The sequence below is a fragment of the Pogonomyrmex barbatus genome, unplaced genomic scaffold, assembly GCF_055798465.1.
Source record: "Pogonomyrmex barbatus isolate J1 unplaced genomic scaffold, ASM5579846v1 scaffold11, whole genome shotgun sequence".
Lineage (NCBI taxonomy): Eukaryota > Metazoa > Arthropoda > Insecta > Hymenoptera > Formicidae > Pogonomyrmex > Pogonomyrmex barbatus.
Window position 1 is genome coordinate 6,789,587 of NW_028297107.1, and position 26,982 is coordinate 6,816,568.

The 26,982-nt window shown below is 33.3% G+C and overlaps 7 protein-coding genes across 13 annotated transcripts; 4 read left to right on the forward strand and 3 right to left on the reverse strand.

The window, feature by feature from the left end:
* The first annotated feature begins 1,123 nt into the window (after window positions 1-1,123).
* On the forward strand, window positions 1,124-6,036 carry LOC105426590 (G protein-coupled receptor Mth2-like). Of its 6 annotated transcripts, none has more exons than XM_089071286.1 (6): window positions 1,124-1,267; window positions 2,437-3,742; window positions 4,096-4,174; window positions 4,470-4,651; window positions 4,789-4,954; window positions 5,109-6,036. In XM_089071286.1, the coding sequence occupies exons 2-6, from the start codon at window positions 2,776-2,778 to the stop codon at window positions 5,473-5,475; spliced, it is 1,761 nt and encodes a 586-aa protein (XP_088927412.1). In that variant the 5' UTR covers window positions 1,124-1,267; window positions 2,437-2,775; the 3' UTR covers window positions 5,476-6,036. The 6 variants fall into 6 exon arrangements, with proteins under 6 accessions (XP_088927412.1, XP_088927411.1, XP_088927413.1 ...); XM_089071285.1 differs by having other exon boundaries at window positions 1,125-1,267; window positions 2,226-3,742; XM_089071287.1 differs by having other exon boundaries at window positions 1,125-1,267; window positions 2,769-3,742.
* Window positions 6,037-6,140: 104 nt separating this feature from the next.
* Window positions 6,141-8,433, forward strand: Cox10 (Cytochrome c oxidase assembly factor 10). The gene is made up of 7 exons (XM_011637849.3): window positions 6,141-6,289; window positions 6,425-6,537; window positions 6,623-6,872; window positions 7,026-7,221; window positions 7,318-7,493; window positions 7,558-7,875; window positions 8,002-8,433. Exons 2-7 carry the CDS (start codon window positions 6,466-6,468, stop codon window positions 8,229-8,231), a joined length of 1,242 nt encoding a protein of 413 aa, XP_011636151.2. The 5' UTR covers window positions 6,141-6,289; window positions 6,425-6,465; the 3' UTR covers window positions 8,232-8,433.
* Window positions 8,434-8,511: 78 nt separating this feature from the next.
* On the reverse strand, window positions 8,512-10,776 carry Dus1 (Dihydrouridine synthase 1). Its single transcript, XM_011637851.3, has 8 exons — window positions 10,516-10,776; window positions 10,188-10,347; window positions 9,907-10,102; window positions 9,463-9,711; window positions 9,227-9,372; window positions 9,074-9,153; window positions 8,851-9,009; window positions 8,512-8,717 (listed from the first exon to the last, which is right to left on the reverse strand). The coding sequence occupies exons 1-8, from the start codon at window positions 10,774-10,776 to the stop codon at window positions 8,559-8,561; spliced, it is 1,410 nt and encodes a 469-aa protein (XP_011636153.2). The 3' UTR covers window positions 8,512-8,558.
* A 1,389-nt stretch (window positions 10,777-12,165) lies between these two features.
* On the reverse strand, window positions 12,166-15,713 carry LOC148937742 (uncharacterized). Its single transcript, XM_089071283.1, has one exon. It carries the CDS (start codon window positions 14,170-14,172, stop codon window positions 12,166-12,168), a length of 2,007 nt encoding a protein of 668 aa, XP_088927409.1. The 5' UTR covers window positions 14,173-15,713.
* An 833-nt stretch (window positions 15,714-16,546) lies between these two features.
* Window positions 16,547-19,582, forward strand: LOC105426562 (Ribosomal protein S6 kinase). Its single transcript, XM_089071290.1, has 4 exons — window positions 16,547-16,943; window positions 17,161-17,278; window positions 17,363-17,403; window positions 17,490-19,582. The coding sequence occupies exons 1-4, from the start codon at window positions 16,783-16,785 to the stop codon at window positions 18,790-18,792; spliced, it is 1,623 nt and encodes a 540-aa protein (XP_088927416.1). The 5' UTR covers window positions 16,547-16,782; the 3' UTR covers window positions 18,793-19,582.
* Window positions 19,583-21,433: 1,851 nt separating this feature from the next.
* Window positions 21,434-24,910, reverse strand: LOC105426563 (corepressor of RBPJ and splicing regulator). 2 transcript variants are annotated; one of them, XM_089071291.1, is made up of 6 exons: window positions 24,774-24,910; window positions 24,028-24,122; window positions 23,723-23,973; window positions 23,519-23,645; window positions 23,208-23,339; window positions 21,434-23,095 (listed from the first exon to the last, which is right to left on the reverse strand). In XM_089071291.1, the coding sequence occupies exons 2-6, from the start codon at window positions 24,114-24,116 to the stop codon at window positions 22,654-22,656; spliced, it is 1,041 nt and encodes a 346-aa protein (XP_088927417.1). In that variant the 5' UTR covers window positions 24,117-24,122; window positions 24,774-24,910; the 3' UTR covers window positions 21,434-22,653. The 2 variants fall into 2 exon arrangements, with proteins under 2 accessions (XP_088927417.1, XP_011636159.2); XM_011637857.3 differs by lacking the exon at window positions 24,774-24,910 and adding an exon at window positions 24,484-24,721.
* Window positions 24,851-26,941, forward strand: LOC105426565 (sesquipedalian-1). The gene is made up of 3 exons (XM_011637859.3): window positions 24,851-24,991; window positions 25,147-25,610; window positions 26,132-26,941. Exons 2-3 carry the CDS (start codon window positions 25,317-25,319, stop codon window positions 26,483-26,485), a joined length of 648 nt encoding a protein of 215 aa, XP_011636161.1. The 5' UTR covers window positions 24,851-24,991; window positions 25,147-25,316; the 3' UTR covers window positions 26,486-26,941.
* The last annotated feature ends 41 nt before the right edge of the window (window positions 26,942-26,982 follow it).

Genomic DNA, 26,982 nt, shown 5'->3' on the forward strand with positions numbered 1-26,982 from the left:
ATTAATAAAGTGTATTAGATAAAGAATATATAACGCAATTTTTGAATATAACTTCAAAATTTAAAATCACATGGAATCTAATCTATTTTTTATAATATAATATCGAAATGTTTATAAATAGCGTAAAACTCCGTTTTTAATAGTTAATTTTCAAAATTTGTATATTTTGCAATGATATAACTTTTTTTAATGTAATTATATCAGTAAACAATTTATTTTGTTGTTTTATATATACAAATATTAAAATGTTTCAAAGTATAAAGCATTTTTGTAAATACACACACACACACACACACACACACACACACACACACACACACACACACACACACACACACACACACACACACACACACACACACACACACACACACACACACACACACACACACACACACACACACACACACACACACACACACACACACACACACACACACACACACACACACACAACACACACACACACACACAATACATATAAAGCAGGATTGAGTAACTAAAAAATTAAAAGTTAATAAAGTTAATTTTAGCAATTTTTAATTTAATTTAGTTAATTTTAAATTTTGAATTAACTTATAACTTCAACTAATTATTTTTGAAATATATAAACTTTAATTTTATAGCTTTTTTTTAAGTTAAAAATTTACTTATAGAAGAAAAGTTGTAAAAAAAAACGCATATAAAATAAAAACAACATTTCTTTGTTATCTTATATAATTTCTTTAATTTTAATTTTTTTAAAATTAATTCTTAATTGCTAAATTAGCTTTTTCACTTTATTAGTTAACTTTTAACTTTACATACACATTCTTAATTTGAGTTAACTTAATTTTAGTGCAACTTTTAACTGTGATAATTTTTTGTTCATGTTATTTTTAACGTAACTGAATTAATTTTATAAGTCACTAATTTCAATTTTATTTACTAAAGTAGTATTAACATACCCTGATAAATGAGAGTACAGTATCCGGATTAATCAAGATCTTTAAAAACTTCTTGGAAATTTCTTTTTTTCTGAATCACCATATATATATATATATATATATATATATATATATATATATATATATATATATATATATATAGAGCTTTCTGGTAAGATGTAGACACTATTTTAATGCATCGACGGCTTATTATCTCCAGTAGTCTTGTTGCTTGCTTTGAGTACATTTTAGTGCGCTATTGTTTAAAAGTGAATAACGAAATCGAACATAGTGAATTTACCATATTTTATCCTTCAAAATTCCATCATAATTATTAAAGAGTAATATTTTACTCAGATTATTTTCACATTTATATAATTAAAATTATTTCATGTTAACAATTTTTGAAGAAAAGGTGTAATAAACAAATTTTTCTTTCCATTTTTGATAAATAAATATCAAATGCATATCAAATTATATCGCGTATGTCAATGACTTGATGATAGTGATGCAGATTCTTTTTATAGAATTTTACTAAGTGAAAATCATTCACATAAGTTTTTATCATTTGTCATGTGCAAATAATATTTAGTTCTCTCTCTCTCTCCCTCTCTCTCTCTCTCTCTCTCTCTCTCTCTCTCTCTCTCTCTCTCTCACGCAAATCAAATACATATATATATATATATATATATATATATATATATATATATACTATATATAACCTAATTACTTTCCTTTTAACTTTTAGAGTAATATTAGTTGTCTTTATTTTATTAGGTATAGTATAACAGTTTTTTGTGTACGTGTGTATTTTATATATATATATATATATATATATAATATATATAATATATATATATATTATAATATATATATATATATATATATTTTATATTTATATTATATATATATATATATATATTATTCGATACAAACCGGTTAAGAAAACCGGATAGTCAAGTAATTATACGTACACAATACAATTCTTATATGATTGATAATAAAACCTTGAAAAACATCTTTGAAAACATCCTGGAACTTAAATTTTATTGATTACATTAATTGCGATTACCATAATTCAAATACAACAGCATTACGTAAAATAACGTGAGAGAAACAACATTAAAACATATAGCATTCAATCTTAATTCTAACTTGTCTATTCTAATCAACTCATTTCGCAACTTGCAAATTCTTTGTGTAATTTTCATTCAACATCTGCTTTCATCCATTAAACTCTGTATCTCTACAAAATCGAAGCTTGATATCGAAGCATGATTTTAATAACAATAATTCTAGAAAACTCTGCATGTCGTTACGCTGTTTTATTTATTGAAAACTGTGAGGAAGAATAACAAGTGGAGTGAAGATAAATTGTTCAATTGTTGTAATCTACAAGATTATTTTATAACAAATGTTATCTCGAATGAGAAACTTTCTTATTCTTAACATATTAAGATCAAATAGATTCCTTATTCTTAACAATTTTTCTTAATCTTTATTACAATAGGAGAATGAAAATATTCTTTTGAAAAATATAGAAATGATAAGAAAAATAATATGATACAAAGAATGCGAAGGTTTCATTGTAATTCTTATGTTAGCTGAGATAGTTGAAAGATTTTTCTCAAAGATTAAATTATCGAGTATTATCGACGACTATTATTCGATGAGAGTGCAATGCTACGACGAGTTGCAATGCTATGAGATCAAAAGCATCGCAAAATAAAGATACTACGTTCGTTTTCACAATTGATAATGTTAAATAATTGAATGTTGAAATATGTGCTTAAAAGTATAAAAAGAAATCAAATTAGTTTTGTGAATTTGATACATCGATAGTTTAACGATGCATTCATCAAATATCATATATTGCTGCTACATGTTTCTGCTTACTTCTTCGTCCTCGGAATCTTGGGAAAATTCTACGAGCAACAATGAGGAGAACAAAAATTTGACAGTGCGATACAATCTTCCTGTAAATTCTACAAGGAACGAAACACAGTATCAGTCCGATATTAATTTTATGAAGAATAATCACATGGATGACGATGTGATACAGTACAAGTTTCGTAATCATGTCACGAACTCTACAAAGGTCAATGATAAAAATGCAACTACATTGCAAGAAATTAGTGAAAATCAAATACAGAGAAACAATTTCACAAACAATTTCACATCGTACGAACGCTACGGAAATTCCAATACAGATGATTACAATAATAGTACAGACACTGTACTTATTGTTCCATATGAAGTATGTAACAACAATATCTGCATTCAGCTTTGCTGTTCTTTTGGCAATTATCTAACATTTAAAGGAAAGTGCGTCGCTGGACAGGGTAATTATTCTTTTCCAAATGTCTACAAGTATAAGAACGATTCCGAGGATAAAAGATTGGACCAACTATTTCCAATGACCGTCCACGATCCATGTGTTGTACAAGGATTTGGACGCCGTTTACTTCACCCCAATGAATATTTGCTCCTCAACAACGGTACTTTGTATCATCGTCCTGGTCAGCTAACTTCACCGACATCTTATTGCATCGCTATTATAAAACGAAACATTTATGATGTGATTGTTTGCAATTATAATAAGACTAAGCTTCCGATGTTTATATCCGCGTGTCTTGTAATATCTTTGCCATTCCTGTTATTGACATTCGTGGTGTACTCCATATTGCCAGACCTTCAAAATATGCATGGCTATACGTTACGTGCACACGTCGCATCGTTATTCGTCACATACATCATTATGCCTTTTGGTCAACAAATCGATACTTTACACGAATCAAAGTTTTGCATTCCACTAGGTACAGCACACGTATACTATACTATACTATACTATACTACTATTTACACTATATAATGATATAATAATATAGTGTAAATAGACTTAAAATTATTAGCTCGATGTATTCACACATCTACTTTTTTTTAATAACTTGATATGAAAGTTGTTAAATTTTTAAAGATATAAGCAATTTTCTAGTTCACAAATGTTGCAAGAATTATACAATAAAATAAAAATGTTATTTAATTCAATATGGGCATACCATTTGTTGAACTTGCTTTTTCTTGTTATAAATTTGCAATATAAAAATAAATAATAATTATAAATTTTACCGATATGCCAATACGTAGATTATCTATTTTATTCTTCCAGCCTACATTTTAAACTTCTCGTTTTTATCAAGCTTTTTTTGGCTAAATGTAACATGTTTCGACATTTGGTGGACATTTAAGTAAGTGATCAAATATTTCATATTATATTTTACGCATGTAATTTATTCAGATAATTCAAAGAACTTTTATCTTTTACAAATAGCATGACAAATAAGATACTTTTCAATAAAACTAATCAGAAAATAATTAAAAAAAACTTTAAGAAAAAATCTAATTTTATAGAAAATTTAAATATATATATTTTTAAATATATATATATATATATATATATATATATATATACAATATACAAATACAATATATCATCCAATATATGTATATCTATATATGCTAAATATAAATCATATTCCATAGAGGATTCCGTTCATATCGAACATGTATAAAACATCGAGAAAAAAAGAAATTGATAATATATTCGATATATGCATGGGGAATTGCCTTCATTCTCACTGGCGTATGTGCCATCATGGATTATGCTCCCTTATCAAAAAAATTGATCCGACCGGAAATGTGTGAAAGAAAATTTTGGTTCAACCGTAAGTAATATCAATAACTGAATTTCTATTAACGGAGCTTTTTTTCTCTTCTTGAAATCTTGATTGAACTTAAGAATTTTCAATCATAATCTTGTAGATATATGTGTATAATGCAAACAATTTGTTTTCCGTTTCAGAGGATAAGGCAAAGACTTTGTACTTTTTCGTACCTATGGGTGTCACTATTGTTAGTAATATTACTTTTTTTATCGCCACGACACTAGCAATTCTGTGTCAAACTAAACGTACAGACCATCAGCTGAAAGACTCGGAAAGCAAGTGTCACGATGATAATAAACAGAGGTCTGTACAATTGATAGAATTAATGTCATCTAGTATATCCGCATTTACAAAAAATTGCAAGATATTTTCATGCGTTTTTTTTCATGTTCTCGCTCTATATCCTATTTACAGTAACGATCGTAATTATAAATGATAAAAATATGTTTACTCATAGGTTTAGTATGTACCTGAAGCTGTTTATAGTGATGGGAATAAGCTGGGTTATGGAAATAATATCGTGGTCGATCGATGCCGAGGTTGTTTGGTCAGCGATCATTTGGTATCCTACAGATACGATAAACGCTCTACAAGGCCTCATCATTTTCATTATATTCGTGTGCAGAAAAAAGATTATGCGGCAACTGTTAAAACGATTTAATTGTCAAGATCGTGATTTTGCAAAAATGCGATTTTGCAAGGATCTAATGAGTGACGATAGCGCAGCCTCGAATACTACTTCTCTCGCATCGAGATCAGGAACAACGGGAACGATAGCCATGCAAGAGTTGAATTCGTCTGATCAGCGCGCGGAGTCCAATTAGATTTATTCTTAGCGTTGCAATTAGTTATACAACAGACGAAGAATTTTCTGGAAATGAGATAGCAGTAATACCAAAAAATTAATTTTTCAAAAATTGTGTACTCTTACGCATTGATGCATCGTTCCTTTTGTAGAAACAATTATTATATTTGTTTGATAATAAACGGATTATATTTGTAGAACGTTTCCTAAGAAAAGTTTCATTAGATGTATATATACATAATTATTATAATTATGTATAATCGTTATGTTTGTATTTGATAAATGTATATTGATACATTTTATATATAGAGTGCGTTCCGTTTCTTGCATAATGCGCATAATGTATCATTTATCCTTGTTTAACATGTAGTGAATAATAAGAATAAATGATACATCATGTGAGAAATGGAATGCATCCTTAATAATAAAGAGAAGTCGTAAAGAGAAATCGTAAATTTTCGTAGAAAATATTTATGCCACTTCTAGCAATCTTTTTTGATTATGCTAGAATCGTCGAGATTGTACGAAATTTTTCATATCTCACTCTTTCAATAAATTTATGGAGATAATCATGTAACAACTCTGACAACTCATTTCATGTGGATGCTTTAAATACATATACATATACATATATATATATATATATATATATATATATATATATATATATATAACCTTGAAAATGCACCTAGTATAGAAATTTGTAGTGGTGGAAAGTTACGTATGATTACGTACGGCTCTTCGATAATTTAAAAAATACTCTCACAATTATCGTTACAATTACGTATGATGAATGTATGTTAATAATAGAAATCATATTAACACACGAAAATGTAGGTATAAAATTGTCATTAACTGAAAATTAAGAAAATCTGGGCGATCTTTCCGCTTGTATCTACATAGGTTATGACCAGTTACGAGACTAGGTTAGAATTATTATCCTTGCACTTATTTTATTTTATATTTAGGTTGATGGAATTAAACAGTTGATTAGAATTAAGGTGCTATCATGTTATTTATTATTCATTCATTAAAAAATTGTCGGCACGTATGCAGCTTTGTGCCAAAATTTTCCATCATGGTTTGTAATATTCAGATTAAATTTACAGAGTTTATTATATATATTGTTCTCTATTCTTAAAAAAAGAAAAATTATTTGATTTTAGTGTTCTGGTTCTCAAAGGCAAAAGTCAACAAAGACAATGTGCATGGAAAAATCAGTACAAATTGTGAAAGATAGTCGATTGCAAATTGGTGCAACAACTTCAACAATTCCTTTCTTTGCTAAAAAAAATAATGCAAATAAAATTGATAAAAGTCCACCTGAAGTAAAAGAATCAGAATGGACACCTATAATGATCGATTATATCAAGCTACATAAGCATTATCTCAAATTGTCAAAGATTAAATTAACATGTATGCATATTAATCTTGTATCAATTTAAAATTATAGTTACAATTATTATAATTTGAAATAGATTTTCCATTCGTAATACTTGATTGATAAGATTGCAAACAGATCCATAAGTATTTGAATATTCAATAAGCAAGTGTTATTCTTTTCTGTAGCTCTTGTTGTAGCAACAACTATGGCTGGATATGCATTAGCTCCTGCACCATTCGACTTTTATACATTTGCAATGTGTTCTTTGGGCACAGGTTTAGTCTCCGCTACTGCAAATGCAATAAATCAATTTTTTGAAGTTCCTTTTGATGCACAAATGTCGCGAACAAAAAATAGAGTATTAGTACGTGGTCATTTGACGTGAGTTCTTTAAATCTTTAATTAGTTATTATGATATAACTTATATTTATGTAGCTCGATATTGAGTACAGATTGAATGTACATATATATCATCAGGCCTGTTCATGCAGTAGCATTTGCAGCGGTATCTGGTATTGTTGGATTATCTATACTCTATTACGAAGTAAATGCTATCACGGCAGTGCTGGGTGCTACCAATCTTGTTTTATATACACTCGTATATACTCCCATGAAACGTATCAGTATTGTCAACACATGGATTGGCTCTGTTGGTAAGTCGGTAATATTTTTTATAAATATATCACAATATTATATCTTATATTATTTCCTCTGCAGTAGGAGCTATTCCTCCTCTTATGGGCTGGGCAGGTTGTGCTGGTAGCATACTGACACCAAGTGCTTGGATTTTGCCTGGTATTTTATATGCATGGCAATTTCCACATTTTAATGCTCTTTCGTGGAACTTGAGGCCGGATTATTCACGAGCTGGCTACCGAATGATGGCTGTTACAAATCCAGATCTATGCCGTAAAACATCTTGGAGATACACAGCAATTCTAACAAGTTTGTGTTATTTAGCTCCTATATTGGATGTAACTCATTGGTGGTTTGCACTAACCTCAACACCAGTCAATGCATCTTTCCTGTATCTAGGTAAAAAAAGCACATATGATTTATACTTACACTTTTTTCAAATTTAATTGATCTAATTATTTTATATACTGTATTTGTCTAAAACTTGAGATACTTTTAATGGTAATTATGGATTTTTAATTTCAGCTTGGAAATTTAATGAGCATTCGGATAGTGCTAATTCTAGGAGATTATTTCGATTTTCATTACTTCATCTACCTTTGTTGATGATGTTGATTTTCTCGAGCAAAAAATATTGGGCCAATACTGAGAAACAGGGAGATAAAATCGAATCTAATTATAGCGAATCAACAAAGAAAAATGATTTATTGACTATTTTCACAGCACCTATCGCTACAGCAACTTCGTCTGTATAGTGATAATTTCATCACTATTGAACTCATCAGTGTGATAGTACAAATTATACAAAATCGTCATAAATTTCACATCTCTATGAGATTTCTATATTACCTCATTAGCTTTTCGCAATATAATACTGTATAAAACAGATTGTAGACATAAATCAACATGCTGAATTTGTGTAAATCTAGTAATCAATAAAAACAAAAATGACGTTAAGTATTTTCATAAAGACGTTTCAGTTATCTTCAAAGATGATAATTGAAAAAATTCGAATAGAAATCAAAAGTCAAAATATTACATACATATATATAGTTTTATTTAAAATATTTTAATATACAGTATCATGTTATATCTTGAACTTCCTTACGTTTTGCCTCGAATTCTTTCGCCATTTGTCTTCTAGTTTTAGTTAGATTTCTGTGACCAGCACAGTCTAAATTTTCTATATAACATTTGTTCCTACAGCATTGTCGACATAATTTATATTCACATTTAAAACCCTACAGTTAAAAATAACGCATTAGAATTTTTTAAATGTTTTATTATTTTAAGCGTCGATATCATTTTTGGATATATTCTAAATAGCAAAATGTGACAAGAAAAATTTTTATATTTGAAAGTAATTGAACCAACCAGAGGATTTGGACAAGCATGACATCGATCTGAACTTCTCTTAGGAATTGGGGTTGCTCTATTCGGTCTACGTGCTATCCGTTTAAGCTTTTTTGAACGTTTTCGCGATATCTCGTTTCCATCCTCATCCCTATACTCACGTTTTCGAGGTGCACCTTCCTAAAAATTTGTATAATTATTTTTAAAGAATATTTTTATAGTTGTGTACGGTTGATTCGTTTACCTGCAATTTCTGTATGTATTCTTGTGGTGGTTCTCGTATATAAGGTTGACACAACCACGGTGGTAACTCTAAATTATAATCTAAAAAATTACAAAATACGTGTAAATGAACACAACAAATATAAATAACATTCTATGAGCATAAAATTATTACCCGTCTTTCCTGTTTGCCACGTCAAATGTCCTTCATGGTACGGTAAATAACGATCCCTCAAAGCATACGTGACACTTTTAAAGGCTTCCATAGTAGAATTGGTGGCTAGGCTCTCTCTTTCTTCTTGATTTTCTGCTAAACAAAATCTACTCTCTAGTTAAAAGCATGCTGTACGCACATTTGAGAATTATACTTCGCTATTTATAATTTACCATAATCGAAAAATCAATACATACACATGATGGAAGAGTTTAAATAAATGACCACGGATATATGAAGCTGGTACTGGATATTGTTCTACAAGTTCCAGATACTCTAGAGCAGGCTCCCAACAGGCAGGATAACGAGATTCGAATATGTATGGATTATAAAGATTTCCTTCCGCTGACATCACACCTTGCACTTGAGTTTCTTCGATGCATCGCTGTAAGTCTTGCATACATTGTATGTTGCCATTGGCTATCACAGGAATTTTTACGGCATCCCTAATTAAACAAAATAATATATCAATTATCAAGACTGAAAAAGAAGCAAAGTATGCACGCACGCACGTAGAGAGGAAGGGAGGAGGGGGGGGAGAGATTTGATTATAATCTCTAATTATATGCAAGAAAAGAACTAAATTTTTTCGTTTATTCAATAATTAATGCTTAAAGAGCAAAACAAATATGAATAGTCACCTTACGGCTTTTATGTGCTTCCAAGACGCTAATCCAGTCAATGGACCTTTTTGTTCTCTCGTACGTCCATGAACGGTGAGTAAACTAGCACCTGCGTCTTCCAGCATACGAGCATAATCTACAGTGCGACTGATTTCTGAGAATACTCGTAATTTACAAGTGACAGGTATGTGCAATCCGTCCTTTAAAGTCGAAACTGTATGTATACATACATGAAATCTATTAACACTAAATTTAAAGCTCTTCAAGTATAAATGCATAATATATAGATGCGGACATACCGATTTTCTTTAATAAATCCCAGTCCTCCTGTAAAAAAGCTCCATAATGTCCACGCTTTGCAATTGCTTGAGGACAACCGATATTGATGTCAATTGCATCGCAATATGGTTCAGCCCAGTGTGCAGCTTCTAATAATATCTCTGGATCGTTACCACAAAACTAAAAAATAATGGATTACTATTATACAATTGCATGTTAAATATTTTTCTGTCCTTTATTCTAATTCTAATTTTATTTCTTTGTAATCCCTTCGAAAGATTTCATATATACCCAATTAAAGATTAATTTCACAATTTATAAAATCGAAATCTCACAGTTGAAGCAGACCTGTACAATCAATGGACGATCCTCGCTGGTGTTAGTGAGGGCCTCTCGTCTATATTTGGGATCTCGACAAAACACGAAAGAATGCAGCATCGGCGTATAACAGAGCTGGGCACCGTGTCGTCTGCTGAGCAACCTCCATGCCAATTCGCTGGCGTCCACCATCGGTGCTACTATACAGCGCGGTGAACCCAAATCTTCCCAAACATTAGTCTTCTTCGAGGCGACATCCTTCTTGTCAGGCGATTCTGTGATCTCGGACATTATCTGTCATCATATCAAGGTCGCATGACTCGCTATTACTCGCAACTATGTGATACTCGGAGCTAAGTTATTCAATAGTTATTCATTCTTTCCGGTATGTAAAAAAACTCGTGAAGAAAAATTGTCGCATGTCACGACGTAATAATGTCACTTCAGGCATTGCAGCTCCAATAAAGTGACACAGATTACACTACGATTGATACATTCGGAATCGCACGATTTGGAACTACTCACTCATAATCATGTGGTACGAATTGGTACTGTGTTTGGCTGATCATTAAAATGAATAATTTCCATAAAGTCAAAGTTTTTATCTTTATCTTTACGCTAACAAAGGTGGTCGGAGTATTTTGATGCGCTTTATACAGGCTGTTTTTGGACGGAAAAAAAAAAACGATACGTGTCCGGTCGTTTTTGCCAATGGCCCACAGTTTTGAAGAAATTGATTTTTAAAAAATGAATCTAGTCGGCTGATACGGGCGGGACGCTGATACGCTTTATACATTTGATCATCGCTATCAATCAAGAGCAGTGGCAGTAGTTGGTAAGACATAGCTTTGTACGAGGTAGATCGCGTGTTCAAATCCTGTCGCATATACTTTTTTTTATTAAAAATTTATTCGTGATTATTTATATTGCTGTAAATGTTCGAAAAAAATTATTTAACTATATCTATATATTTTTTGTAAATAAAGTTTTTAAGTAATTATTGTAATAATTTGAAAAATCTATAAAAAAAAATATTAATATCAGCTGACTAGACTCATTTTTTAAAAATCAATTTCTTCGAAACTGTGAACCATTGGCAAAAACGGCCGGACACGTATAATTTTTTTTTTTTTCGCCCAAGAACAGTCTGCATAAAGCGCATCAAAATATCCCGACCAGTCACATGGTGTTCCTCTTATAAGTACTTTATGCTGTAAATTAACATTTTCTACAAAAAGTTAATTTCTTTGTTATCTGCGATATGAAACATTTGTATCATTGGTATACATTGATCACATAGAATGTCTCTTTCGATGATTTTGTTACGTAAAATTATAAAATTCTAAATTCTTATTTTTAATAAACTTTTGGCCTATGTTTTAACGAAAATTTAATTATTCTTTTTTATACGATCAGTACGATCACATATATGCATATATATAGATTAAAAAAAAGGAAGGACATTTTATTTTATTTCAAATAAAAATATATTTTACATTCAATTCGTTCCCACACTATCCCAAAGATAAAATTCTAAAAAAACAAAACTATATGAAAAATATCCAGATCCAAAGAGAGCAATGAATAGACCTTACATACCGAGTATGTATATTTGACAGGACTCTTTTGGATTTGAGCTTTATATTAAAAGTTGCTAAAAAGCACCTCGAGGACAGAATGTTACTCGTGTAGTGGCGGGAAAGCAAAGGCAGAACCCGATCGTGACGGCGATCTTGGCGTAGCCGGTTTCGAGAACTCCGACTCTGGTATAGGCGAGAGTTGAGCAGTGACAACGTGTGAGCCAACCTTGAAGCGCGGTCTCTTCTTAGAGAAGTTCGTATTCCGCCGTGAGCGGAAGTGGGCTTGATTTCGTTTAGGTATCGCAGTGGGTGGTATTTGCCCCAGGACGGATATGTCAGTGGCACTTGAAGATACTCTTCTAATTTTGCGGACGGTATGCGAAAGATCCAAGGCAGGTAGCCTCGTCGGTGGACGTGGAAAATCTGCCGACGGCATCGTCAAGTTTGTCATCTCTGTCTCGACGACGGTTCGATCCTGATCCTCGGTTAAGGTAAGCGCGACATCCGGAGGACTGTCGCCGGTTTGTGGAATTATTTTGTTGCCACAATGACGAACAATCGCCGACGATGAGGCGATTAATCGTTGTCTCGAGCCTTTCCTCAGACGAGCTTGCAAAAAAGTCTGTATTCTTTTCATCGTTCCGCAGGAGCGTTTCGTGGATTCGGCACGATGTTCACCAGTGCGACTCTTCTGTCCGTCGTGCCTACTGCCATCAGGATGATTCATGATGGAAAAACAACAAGACACTGGAGAAGGAGTGGAGGACGACTTCGTATCCGGTGATTCTTCATGGTTTCTCGACTCCGCCATCGCATCCATCGTCTGCGAGGAAGAAGCTTGGATGGAGGTTTCGGTGGTGCGCGAATCGTACGAGAAACAAAGACGAAAATTTCGACTATTTTTCGTCGAGGGCAGCGTTTTTGAGCAGATCGCTTTACCGTTTGCCGCCGTAAGTTGATCGTCGCGTCTCTCTTGGTGCGTCGAGCATACATATACGTCTGTCGTCGCCATTGTCATTCTCATCGTGCCCGTCGTATCGTTCTTGAACAGAGGACCGTTTTCGCAAAAATGAGAATAGAGACCTCGCGCGCCGCTTGTCGTCCGGCTTTCAACGTCCTCTCCGTCAGCAGCGGTACAATAAGGCGTACCACACAAACCAGCGGCGGTAGTGGGAACTGCTCCAGAATTGGCAATGGCACCGGCGACGCTTCTCTCCCGTTTCCTACGCACATATTCGTACGTAGTAAGACCGAGGCAGGCGATATAGCCGTGGAAGATGCAGAGGTGTATGAGTAGAACCGCGGCGATGGCCGAAAGACAGCCGATGATGGTAACGAGAATGAGCGAGCCGGTGCCGGGCACCGGCACGAACGGTGACGTCGTCGTAGCGTTATTCATACTCATGTCGTTGTTTCTATTGTTGTTCCTGCTGTCGTTATTATCGTCATTCGAATCACCCGAACTATTCGAACGTTGATCATCGACGACAAGATGCGCGTTAACGAGCACCAGCTCGGTCAAGGCGAGGGCGGTGACGGCGAGCGCGACGATGAGCGTCGACCCCAGGCACACTAGGAACGCTGGATAATTACGACCGCCGATGCAATTGTTCAGCCACTTGCAGTGGTGATCGAAACGTGGCACGCACTTGTTGCAGATGGAACAGTGTTTGGTACGCTGGCTACGAGTCGTTATGTTGCAAAGGTGACATCGGCCGTTTTCGATGACGTGTCGATGCTTGGTTCGATCGAACTCTGGCACGATCACGCCAGCCGGCCGAGCACGGACCTCCGGATCGGCCGGGTCTAACAGCGACACTGTCAAGTGGGCCAACACATGCAGTAGAAACAATGCGGTGAACAATAGCAAGAGAACGAAGCGCAAATTGGGTAATAGCGGCGGCGTTGTCAGCAGCACGGTGAAAGTACCGATTAATACGACGATTAGTAATATCCAACCGATAATCTGCTGAGGATGCAGTGGTGACTGCAGGCCATGTATGCGTCGAAATCTTCTATGCTCCGGCGGCACGTGCCGCGTGTCCCCTGCATGTGAGGAACAGCACCGGACGATCGCGCGACGATTGGCACGACTCTCGTTTAACATGCCCGCTCTCGCTCTTCTTTCACTATTTTATTTATTCCGGGTATACACACATTTTCAGCGTTCGCGCGATCGATCGATATTTAATGTCACGTAGCTTTGCCGTCCTCCTTTCCTCGTCCTCCTTTTTATTCCAAGCTTCCATGCTTCTTGGCGGCATATGTCCTCTCTTTTTTCTATTTTATTATCACTTTCCTGTTTTATTACGCTTCTCATTTCGAATTCACTGTTCATCATAATTTTTCCTATTAAATATCCCAGTTAATAGCGAATATGTGATTAAAGAAGATTAGTATAATCAAAAAATTATATTCGTTTACGCTATTCAAAATTAAGATTAATATGCCAAAACTTTTTATTTTAGCACATTCAACTCTATTTATAGTATAAGGAATGTAGAAAATTATATATTTTCAAATATTTTTCTACATCCTTTTTCTCTTCTCTCACTTTCACGTATTCTTCCATTATTAAATAACTTGAGCTTGACTCTTTAATTATGTCGAATCTTGCTTTTATCCTGCTTTCTCTCTTTTTCCTTTTGTCGTTCGCTTCATCTCTCTATTTTAAAAATAGGATATTTTTTCATCATCATCGATTTTTTCCAACATATTATTATATTTAATAAATCGCAGTTCAGCTTCTTTCTTTCATTTTATAGAAATTTCTAATTCGTTTAAATATATTGACATTCTTGATTCAGCCTACAGATCACCGTGTAAAATTTTCGACTTTTCAAGTTTTCGCTTCAAAAAAACTCTATCGTTAATTAGGCTGCCATTAGGTTTTAATACGCGTAATACAAATTTGTCGTTCGTTCAAGGACGTAATTTCGACAAGATCTTTCCTCTCATCGCATTCTCTATGTCGATTTTGTCGATCGTTAGACACGCTCGCGAACAATCTTGAATGAATTATTTCTCGTCTCAAGGATCCTACGGGTCTTTCGCGTCTGCCCTCGTCTAGTTGATCGCCTCTCGCCGCTCCATCATCCGCCGCTCGTACAACTGGCCAGCCGGCAGCGGCGACGCCTAGGCGAATCGATAAGTTGCTGTTGCCGCGGAGACCGATCCGGAGGAGTCCAGGGCCGCGGCGACTTAGAGGAGACTTAGAGGACTCGCGCTCGCGCACGCATGCGACGAAACGATGCGAGCACGCGCATATTTCGTCACTGAGGAAATATCGTTTCCGATTCGCGACTCTCGTCGCGCGAAATTCGCATGAGATAACGCGTGAGCAACAGTCAACGGATTAGTAACCAAATTGAAACATTTATCAATTTTTTCTACGTCATTTTAATACGATACGGAATTACATATTGCGCTCGTTAGATGCTACTCTTCGAAGGATAAGCCAATAAATCTTACTATATTTGTCACACGTGCATAATTATTACATTATCTGTCAAATATAATTGTCAGAAAATGCTATGTTTGTTTTATGAAATTATAAAATGAAATAGTTATGACAAATTGTGTTATACTGTAATACTGTCCAGCGATATAATTAAATACGACTTAAATTTAACACGAGTAAAACGAGCGACTAACCTCACTTTATGTGTAATTCGATCTCTTCAAGCGGAAGTAGCAGTGCACTCACTTGGATCCATCAACATATTCTTCGGACATGGAATCAAGTTACTTTTTAATATCATTAAGTTACATCATTATATTACGTGTCATTCATGATTCCATCTTTATATTTTCAATCACGATAATGAACACGTCGCCCAATGTATCAAACACCGAACACAGAGACACCTGAGACACCTTTCCGATTAATCACTGATAATCGGAAAAGGTCGCTATTGGTCGCTAAGATTAGTGTCGGTCCACAATAGGTGATTTAAGCTTTAAGAAGTAAGAAATTGACCAATTATAACCGAATATGAAAAGAATAATCTACTATGATTGGTCAATTTCTTACGACTTAAAGATTAAATACTTATTGTGGACCGACACTTAGGCGTAACCGACAGAATAAAGTGAGAAGAAGGATGTCTGCCGATGGTCTAGACCTTAACTATATAAATATGGACTGCCAGTGAATGTTTTCCATTTAGTGACACAAGTATCATTTTGTCCTTGTTAATAATTGAAAGCCAAAAAAGATAGAACGATACTTGTGTCGATTTTGTCACTAAATGGAAAGCACCCAGTAGGACTAATCTAAATTGCTAACTATAGACATAGTCGAAGAGGAACGTGAGAGCCGGCCTTTTTCCTGACATGATCGAACTCGCCGTATACTACCGCCACCAACGTCTATAATTGAGCCGTGGAACTACAAGTCACAGTCAGTCTATTTTGCGATACTGCCGATAAAATCATGTCTCGTGAAATAGATGTGGTGCGAGTCCATGCTACATCGACAAATTGTAGATGAGAATGTATATATAATTATATATATGTATTTACATCGCGTAATTTTTTTTTATTATAGGTTCCTCTCTGCCGACACACAAGCCTATATTAAATCTGTAAAACAGACTTAATAGTCCATCTCATCGATGGATTCTCGTGCGGCACGCGATCTTTCGCGGAATGACCATACCGGGATCTTGTGACGTCACGTTGTACTCAAGATAACACCTCACATACAGATCACTTTATGCCGTATGGTTCATGCATGTATTTGCAATTACATATACTCGTGCATCGTATTAAAGTCTGGCAATACTTTTTTGCCTTTTTGATTTTACGCAATTGTTTTAAAAAACTGGAGAGAACGAGAGAAACGATTTTGTCGTACGTTAGCGTGCTAAATTCGAGGTGAGTCGCGAATCTCTTGAAATACGCTCGCGATTTTTTCAGTACACGTCTACATTGATCTACATATCTGCGCGGAGTTTATGTCACTTGAATTTTTTCATACAGCTTTATCCTCGTCTTTACTCTTATTCTCACTCTCGTTATCGTCATCGCCTTTGTCGTCTGCGCCTGCGATAAAGCATTGACAGATCGAATACATCTTTCCTCACTCGTTCAGGATCTTTCAATGTGAATTTGACATATTTGGAATGGCGGGAGTATTCGACATTGAACTGCACGACGGGGATGCCGCGAATCAAGACGAATCGGATGATGATGTGATCGAGAACAGAGAGGTAAAATAAATCTAAGACTTTATATGACGATATGACTTTCATCGGTGTAACAGACTTAACTTTCTATTCTATTCTCGTTCTCAGGAGGAATATAATCATGCCACAGCTGTAAGCGCCATACTAGAGTAAGAATTTTAGTTCTCTTCATTTTTCAGTAATTTCTTTTTTACTTTTTATAATTGGTAAATTGACATATAAAATTACATTTTAGATCTGAAAATTTGGAAAGAGTTCAATTGTCCGAACAGAATGTAAATCCTGGTCAAGAGAAGGCTGGTCCACAGGATTTTGAATTATGTAAAATTTTAGGAGAGGGTGGCTATGGAAAAGTCTTCCAAGTTAGAAAAGTTACAGGGAAGGACAAGGGTGGTATTTTTGCTATGAAAGTACTACGTAAAGCATCCATTATACGAAATCAGAAAGATACTGCTCATACCAAGGCTGAGAGAAACATCTTGGAAGCTGTAAAACATCCATTTATCGTAAATCTTATGTATGCATTTCAAACTGGTGGTAAATTATATCTAATCTTGGAATATTTATGTGGCGGAGAACTTTTCACATATCTTGATCGAGAAGGCATTTTCTTAGAAGACACGGCTTGCTTTTATCTGTCAGAGATTATACTGGCGTTGCAACATCTTCACAATCAGGGAATTATATATAGAGACTTGAAGCCAGAGAATATTTTGCTGGATGCTGAAGGTCATGTCAAATTGACTGATTTTGGTCTTTGCAAAGAACACATACAAGAGGGTACAGTGACGCATACATTCTGTGGAACAATAGAATATATGGCCCCAGAAATTTTGACTAGGAGCGGTCATGGTAAAGCTGTGGATTGGTGGAGTTTAGGTGCATTGATGTTCGACATGCTTACAGGAATGCCACCATTCACTGGTGATGATAGAAGAAAAACCATTGAAAAGATCTTACGAGGAAAGTTGAGTCTTCCACAATATCTAACACCGGATGCCCGAGATCTAATCCGAAAACTTTTGAAAAGACAAGTTGTTCAGAGATTGGGCTCTGGTCCGGAGGACGCCGAGCAAATTAAGAACCACAATTTCTTCAAACACATTAATTGGCAGGACGTAATCGCCCGGAAATTAGATCCGCCGTTTAAACCGTCCCTAAAGAGTGCTGACGACACGTCGCAATTCGACGAACAGTTTACAGCGACTGTGCCAGTTGATTCGCCGGTTGAGAGTACACTCAGTGAATCTGCAAACATGATATTTCAGGGTTTTACATATGTGGCGCCGAGCGTTCTGGAGGAGATGTACGCGCAACCAAAAGTCGTAAACGCCAGAAGTCCGCGTAGAGGATTGTTAAACAATACTGGTTTCGGCGCAGCAGCGGGTCTACATGGCTTTTCTTCACCTAGAACAATGGATGTTCATTTGCGCCCATCTTTAGATCTTCAACAGCAACATAGACAACATATGATAGGATCCAACAGTATAGAGGACACCGAGATGGTTGATCTTGGTCAATTATCAAACCGTTTATAGTGTCGCGACTCATTGCGCACAAACTATTAGCTTATACAAATTAGAAAATATAGTCCAAAACCTGTTCGTCTGTTCAAGTCGTCTTTTCACATCCATATGCCGATAGATGACGCGCGCGAACAAAGATATATTTAGTAAATTCAATATTATGTATAGCAAGGATATACAAAATAAGCACAACAAGTTTGGTCGCGGCTTCCTTAATGCGATATTGTCTGCACTTGTACGCAATCTTAGATCTCTACCGACTTCAAGATGACCAAGCGTTTGTTTATAACACGAGGAAGCGAATAGTGTATGTTATTTCGCTATGTAAATACGTGCGAATGATTGAAAGCAAGTACATTTTTGACGAAACATTTACGAGCAGAATGCAGTTCAAATCTAAAGATTATATCGCAATAGTTATACAGATATCGCAATCATATCGCTGATTGTAAAGTAGTTGACTAGCATTAAATTGTTTCTAACAGTACATTGATTCATACGAATGCTTCAGAGATATTAGAGACAAAAGAGAATGCTATAGAAAAAGATACTTCTTTTTCTTCCTTTTTTCTTTTTTCATGTTCTGTTCAAGCATTGTACGATCGAATAATATTTGTTTTTAGCTGAAGGCAATTTTTCCAAAATAATAACTTATTTTCTAATGTTTTGAAAGCGATCATTTTATTTCAAGTAAAATACTATGTATTTTGGATAAATAATGTTCGGACTTGGATACTTTCTAAACTTTTTTTTTCATTTGTCATACAATGGTGTGTGTGTGTGTGTGTGTGTGTGTGTGTGTGTGTGTGTGTGTGTGTGTGTGTGTGTGTGTGTGTGTGTGTGTGTGTAAATAAAAAAAATAAAGTAAGTTAATTACAGTAATTTATTACAGTAATATATATATATATATATATATATATATATATATACATATTTTATATATATATATATATATATATATACATATTTTATATATATATACACATTTTATATTTATATATATATATATATATATATATATATATATATATATATAAATTCCGGTGGAATGAAATCATTCTGAATGTTGTAAAGATGATTTACATTTGTATGAGATAGAACATTAGAGATTAAATATAGATAAAAGTGATTCACATTGTCTTGTTCTATCATTAGTATTGAATATAATTGATTCCATTAAATATATAATTTATTTAATTATATTTATACATAAAGAAGTCTGTCTTCAGTAGGAAAGGAAAACTGAAATTCTCCATTGTATCATATAGAAAAAAAGAATCGATCCTAATGAAAATATTCAACGCAACGATACGTTGCATTTTAAAAAATGGCATTTCTCTGATAGGATTAAAATCCTAATTGCTATATAGTATAAACAAATGTGAAATATTTCAATCGTATAATGTGAATGTATTCTCTTTTTAACTATATGTGATATAGTGTGCGTACATGCGACGCGTGTGTATGTACATACATATATACTTAACATATGTATACATCGAGTCTTGTTGCTAAAGATAATCTATCAATGGGTTAATTGTACATATAGCTGCCAATCCGATTACTTCCGAAAGTTAGTACTATATCACAAAGAAAGTGTTATCCATTTGCAAGAATATTTGCAGAATAATCATACAGTTTTCAAAGTGCCCAAGTGTTCAAAGCCATTTAATATGGCTAATATTACATATACAATATATGTATATATATATATATATATATATATATTCCTATATTACAATATAAAGATGTATATGCAAGAACGGATTATTATTAACTACTAACTGTTAAAAAAATGAAACAGAGTGAGAAAACTTATATCATCTATAACTTATTTGAATAACATATTTCACACAAAAAATAAAAAACTTGGCTAATATTTGTAATAAATATATATTACATTATATATATATATATATATATATACGTATATATATATATATATATATATATATGTATATATATATATATATATATATATATTGCTAACGATCCCATGTATCACATCTTTGCGAAAGCACACGCACGCGACACACACATACACACATACACAATATTTGTAATATACATATATATTACATTTTATATATATATATATATATATATATATATATATATATATGTATTGCTAACGATCCCATCACATCTTTGCGAAAGCACACGCACGCGTGCACACACATACACACACACACACACACACACACACACGCGCGCGCGCGCGCGCGCGTATATGTGTATGTATGTGTATATATATATATATATATGTATGTATGTATGTATGTATGCGCGCGTGTGTGTGTGTGTGTGTGTGTGTGTATATATATATGTATTGTATTAAAAATATATGATTATAAAAATACTAATAATATATTAAAGCGCTTCATTGATTTATAATAAAATGCATGCTATTATAATGAAACTTATATACGGCGAATTAATGTTTGTATTACAAATTGTTATTAGAAATATTTCATTGTCATTGAATAAATTACTGTAATTAACTTACTTTATTTCATTATATACTTATAGTCGATCCACTTATAGATCTACTTATATCTACTTATTATATCTACTTATATGTATATATATCTATTCACAGCAATCTATTTCTTGTGCCTTGAGGGTATAATATAAAATTAAAGTGCAAAATGGATTTTCTCAATAAATGTCTTTATTATTAATTTTACATACAAATAATACAATTGATATTAAAATTGTACAACGCCCAAAATCAAGAAAAATTAGAACAGAAATTGGAAAATGAAAAGCAAAGTTATTAGAGTAATACAATCAAGACGAACGTAAAATTACAGAAAGAATTGGCGAAAAAGCTTCTTAATTAAGCGACCAGAACTTTTAAAATATATGAAAAGCAGAAAGCAGCAATTTTCTCAACGCTTAATTAACATCAACAATTATTTGAAAAAGAGCAAGAAAAGGTTACCAAGCTTGAGAAAGAATTAATGAAGTGAGAGATTAGATATTTCTATGTATTTAGGAAATATTCGATATCATTCCATAGCAAGCGTTAAAAAATGCAGAAAAGTCACGGTAGATGGAAGAATTGATAGCTTCTCTATAAACAAAGGTAAGATAACTGGACAATATTTGGAAGAGGGACGCAACTAAGCTCAAAAATTTAAAAACAAAAAGGACCAGTTTAGATATGAAAATGTGGCTGTGGGAAAAGCGAGGTGGTAATTGTAATCTTGAGGAATTATGAGGCGGGGTAAAGGAATTGAAGATCAACTGTTTAAGAATTTCATTGTGCAATACAAAAACGATCTTGCCGAACAGGACAGATTGCTTAAACAGAAAAGCCTACTGTTAGAAAAGAAGTCAAACATATAATCAATCAGTGCGAAAACTATAAATATTCACTGCCTAATAATCCTTCGACTTTAACTTCGTTGACGAATTATCTATATTATTGCCATTTACGGGTCAGAAAGTATTGTAAGAGATGGAAAAATTAACGGAATCTATCTGGGATTCAAATTCGGAATCCTTCATTTACGAATCGTAACTTTAATTTGCGTGACAGTTTCTCATCGTTAATTATTTATGTTTCTAATCTCTTACTATCAGAGGGTTACTTTGGCTTGTATGATTATCCACTAAATTAATTTTTTCCGCTAACTTCTAATTAATTTATTTACAGTATTTGTATTTTGTGTTCAAAGTACAATGAAGTATGATGACACCTATAATTGCGAATCAAATAAAGAAAGGGTTGAGTTTGAATTCATCATTAGACGGAGATGAAAATTAAGAATCTTATAAAGAAACTGAGAGATAATAAATTAAAACAGCATAAGAAGGTCAGAAGTATACAAATGATACATTGACGTTTTATAAAAATTTAAATGATTATCAATGATGCTTTTTTTGCATTTTACTATGTCGTGAGATATCTCTGTCTTTAGCTTCGTCTTTAATTTGTCTTTTTCTATGATAACGATTTTTATCTTTATGTTTGCCATTCATCTTATATTTATATTTATGCTTGTCACTTTGTTTTCCTTTATGTTTGTGACTCTTATAAATATATTTTTCTTTAAAATCAAGTTTCTTTCTCTTCTTTTTGTCTTTTCTTGAATGGATATCTTCTGAATTAATACTATTACTACTACTATTATTACTGTTGTTGCTGCTGCTATTACTACTACTGCTACTGCTGTCGTTATCACTATTATCATTACTGCTATTACTGCTAGTATCATTGCTGGTATTAGATTTTCTATTACTGCTCTTCTTTTTCTTCAATTTCCTTTTTTCTTTTTTACGATTCTTCTTTTCCAATAATTTTAATTTCCTATAATTATAAAAATAAACAATTTTCATGCTTAATTTTCAACTCTTAGATATTCTTTTTCAATAATAAAAACATAAATTATACACAATATAATATAGTTCAAGTGACTTACAATAATAATTTTTTCTTTTCCTTCTTTGATAGAGATTTTAAAAATGATAATTCTGATTGATCCTCATCTTCAGAGACCATAAGATGTTCATGTTCTGGAACTCGTAAATGTTGCTGTGCATCCAATGCAGATCTACAAAAAGATTTAAAAATTATTTCCAACATATATCGAGATATATTCTAATATATTTTAATTTACTTTTATAAGATCTTTTTTAAATGTTCCGTGAATTATATATACCACACACAATTATATATATGTACACATGTGCGCGCATACACACACAAATAGAAATAAACATTTAAATATACTTTTTCAGAGCCAGACCATCCTCCCGCATTTGTTGCACAAGTGTCATAGTATCTGGGGCAGATGGTGTTTGCGAATTATTTGCCATTACAACACTCATTGCTTGACTGTACAAGGGACATTCTTTATCTAAAAAAATATTTTATATTTAATATTAATTTTCTATTACATACATCCATACCTCACTAGATATATCTTTAAAATACCTGTGTTTATGTGCCCCCATTTATGACATTTGATACACCGTACATTTCTCACTTGTATGCCAAAGGGTTGATCTCGAATTTCGCTATCTCCTTTGCAATAGCTTTCTCTTGGTGCATTATATTTTCGCTGCCACTCAAATTTATATTCAGGCTCATTATCTTCCTTTTCTCGTTCTTTTTTTGCTCCAGGAGGTGGTTCGTACATGAAGTTGACACTAAGTTTATCCTTACTTTCTTTGCTAAGAAGCGCTCTGAAAGATACTTTGCATTAAAAATTGCTTATATAGCATTTTGAAGTTACTTACTTATTATTATGAAGATCTTGTTCCTTCTCGTACTGCACTCGTAGTTCCTCTTGTTTCTTCTTATAAGCTTCTGCTTGTTGTTCTGCCATCCATACCTAATGTAACAATGTATATTTAATAAAATGGTTTTATTTGTTGTAAGATTACTCAAATGTAATGTAAATATATTTGTATTTTTTCAAAATGGCTAAATCCAAAAAGTTACATTTAAAGGTTATTTTTTTTTCTTTATGTTCATATCTATATTAAAAGTAATATAAAAATCTATGTAAAATTTATTTTTAATAAATATAAATTTATAAATTTAATATAAATATAAATTTAATAAATATAAATATAAATTTATTTTTAAATGTTCTCTTTGAAAATACAAATATTGTATATGATTTTTTCAAATATATAATAAAGAAACTAAAGATAATTATCATAAACAGAGGTTAAATCGAATATTCGTACTCTCTTCAAATTATCTCGTGATGCCGGATGAAAAAATTTCTTGCACATGTAATTGTTAAATCCTTTCCCCATTTTTAAAAATCTTCCCTCAAAATTTCAGGCAGCAATCTTATAAATACAACCGTAACACTCGATATGAAAGGTATTTATTAAGAAATATTCGCGCATTGATCTCTACAGGTCACTATTTTATCTACTATCAACTAAATTTTTTTTCTTGTGTTGCATGCGCTGATTACGTTTCATTTTAAAAGAGCAATTGCAACATGGCGTAGCCAATCATACGTTACCTCGTTTTTTCTATTTGTGGACACTACTCTCGCTTAAAATAGGATTTGAAATCAATGTAGCCAATAGCACAATGACGTTTTCACCATGGCTTTGACAGATACGGAAAAAGATCGAGATTAAAAAGATTGTAATTTTTAATTCAGAAATGATTTTTTTGCTATAGATTGTTGCTGCATACGAATACGGCAAGAGGAATACGTATACGAACAATGATCAGGTACTCGTAATGTTTTGTCAGCTCTGTTACAAAAAATATAATAGTATGCATGCGATACTTGGATGTTTTGATAATTGCATCACGGTGCATCAATGCTCTTTATCGATGATATGTCAAAAGTTTTTACATCATTTTTTCCAATTTTTGATTTAAAGAAAACACAGTACGCTTCGTGATATGATCTGAAAGAAGGGTGTATCTTTTGCCTCTTACAAACTACAACGTAATCTAATGTGTCATCATCACCATCTATTGCGAGATTGAATCGTGAGATATCAAAAAATTGGGAAGTTATAGATCGGATAAGAATTTGTTGCTAAAAGCCATGAAAATTAATGAGAAAAATATGGTAGCGTTTGCGACTTCCGCAACGCCGGTAGACCGCGAAGGTTGGTTGAATAAACGCGGAGAGATAAATCGGGGTTATCAAAGACGGTGGTTTGTTCTCAAAGGAAATATACTATTCTACTTTGATCGCCGCGGTGATAAAGAACCAGTGGGCATGATTGTACTCGAGGGCTGTACAATTGAGCTAGCGGAAGACGAAGAACAGTTTGGTTTTAAAATAGTTTTTCATGGGCCAAACAACAGAAGTTATGTCTTAGCAGCAGAGTCTCAGGTAAGTGAATATTTATACTACCCAAATAAGAAGGGAGGGTGTGCGTCACGACGAGGCCCGACCACGAACCAGTCGTGAAAACTCGTAATTATTTTTGCGAAAAAATACCACCTCAGCCAGGAATCAAACCTGGATCTCCTGCTTAGGGAGGCATCTTATCCTTTCAACTACCGAGGCATGTGATGATATTTATCGCAATAACGTGTTTAGAACAACAAGTCAACAATACAATGACATACACACATATACATATATTACAATATACATATATATATATATATATGTATATTTTCTCGAATTCCCACGACCGGTACTCCAGAAAGATGATGGTCCTATTCTCTCGATGGATGCAGGTCGGACTGCAGCGGCGACACCCTCCAACGCCATTGGCAAATATACAAATAATCCTCCTGGAGCACGACAGGAGAGATTGCATCAAGCATGGCTCGAGCTCCCTTTTTTGTAATAATTTATATTTATGGTTAGTGAAGATATTTGTAACAAAGGATAATAATATATAGGAATCCATGGAACAATGGATGAAGGCATTGGCATGTGCCAGTTATGATTATATGAAACTTATGGTGACAGAATTACAACGTCAATTGGATGCTGTAGAGGAAGAAACAGCATCCACACCGATTCAACAGTCTCCTAAGGCACCACCAAGACAGCGGCATAATCCATTCAACAGACCAGATTCTCATCATCGTTCTCAGAGTGTCAGATCAGCACCTGCTAGAACAGAGAACATACCTAGAACTAGAATAACTTTTCGTGAACTTCATACAGCATATGGCAGGCGAATCTTGGCAGATCTGAATGCATGGAGGCATGCAAAGAAAAATGCAGAGGCACCCCTAATAACTTTATAACTTTGCATATGTATCATTTAATTATTGTTGATATTATGTATATAATCAACTAGAGTTACTGACTCAAAAAGGTCAGCTATTTGTTAAGGAGTGCAAGAAACTGATAGAAATATTTCTATTATAATCTATAATATATTGTATACGGTCTGTATGTGTGCATGGTGTGTAGTGTGCGCGCGCGTGTGTGAGAGAGAGAGAGAGAGAGCTCGGGTGTGCAAAAAATAATATAAAATAATTTATTTAGATAAAAGAGATTTATAAACGATACAATTCTTCACTTGTTATTTTATATTTCTGAATTTTTTTTATAATAATTTTTTAATTGGAACACACTACATTATTATATCTACATTACTACATAACTATGTTACACTGAGATTATGATAGATTATTATAATAGATAAGAGAGGTAATAAAAGGTAATGATAAAAATAAATATTAATAATTACAACAGAAGTATGAGTTACAAACTCATATATTTTTTTAGAAATTATATA

Coding starts and splice junctions, on each gene's coding strand:
- LOC105426590 (XM_089071286.1), top strand. CDS start 2,776: ATGCATTCATCAAATATCATATATTGCTGCTACATGTTTCTGCTTACT. Junction 3,743..4,095: donor AAAGTTTTGCATTCCACTAG/GTACAGCACACG, acceptor TTATTCTTCCAG/CCTACATTTTAAACTTCTCG. Junction 4,955..5,108: donor CACGATGATAATAAACAGAG/GTCTGTACAATT, acceptor GTTTACTCATAG/GTTTAGTATGTACCTGAAGC.
- Cox10 (XM_011637849.3), top strand. CDS start 6,466: ATGTTATTTATTATTCATTCATTAAAAAATTGTCGGCACGTATGCAGC. Junction 6,538..6,622: donor TGCCAAAATTTTCCATCATG/GTTTGTAATATT, acceptor ATTTGATTTTAG/TGTTCTGGTTCTCAAAGGCA. Junction 7,876..8,001: donor TGCATCTTTCCTGTATCTAG/GTAAAAAAAGCA, acceptor TTTTAATTTCAG/CTTGGAAATTTAATGAGCAT.
- Dus1 (XM_011637851.3), bottom strand. CDS start 10,776: ATGTCCGAGATCACAGAATCGCCTGACAAGAAGGATGTCGCCTCGAAG. Junction 10,103..10,187: donor GGATTTATTAAAGAAAATCG/GTATGTCCGCAT, acceptor GTATACATACAG/TTTCGACTTTAAAGGACGGA. Junction 8,718..8,850: donor ATGCTTGTCCAAATCCTCTG/GTTGGTTCAATT, acceptor TTTTAACTGTAG/GGTTTTAAATGTGAATATAA.
- LOC148937742 (XM_089071283.1), bottom strand. CDS start 14,172: ATGTTAAACGAGAGTCGTGCCAATCGTCGCGCGATCGTCCGGTGCTGT.
- LOC105426562 (XM_089071290.1), top strand. CDS start 16,783: ATGCCGTATGGTTCATGCATGTATTTGCAATTACATATACTCGTGCAT. Junction 17,279..17,362: donor ATGTGATCGAGAACAGAGAG/GTAAAATAAATC, acceptor TCTCGTTCTCAG/GAGGAATATAATCATGCCAC. Junction 17,404..17,489: donor GCTGTAAGCGCCATACTAGA/GTAAGAATTTTA, acceptor ATTACATTTTAG/ATCTGAAAATTTGGAAAGAG.
- LOC105426563 (XM_011637857.3), bottom strand. CDS start 24,555: ATGGGGAAAGGATTTAACAATTACATGTGCAAGAAATTTTTTCATCCG. Junction 23,340..23,518: donor GATGGTCTGGCTCTGAAAAA/GTATATTTAAAT, acceptor ATCTTTTTGTAG/ATCTGCATTGGATGCACAGC. Junction 23,096..23,207: donor GAAAAGAAAAAATTATTATT/GTAAGTCACTTG, acceptor TTATAATTATAG/GAAATTAAAATTATTGGAAA.
- LOC105426565 (XM_011637859.3), top strand. CDS start 25,317: ATGAAAATTAATGAGAAAAATATGGTAGCGTTTGCGACTTCCGCAACG. Junction 25,611..26,131: donor TCTTAGCAGCAGAGTCTCAG/GTAAGTGAATAT, acceptor AATAATATATAG/GAATCCATGGAACAATGGAT.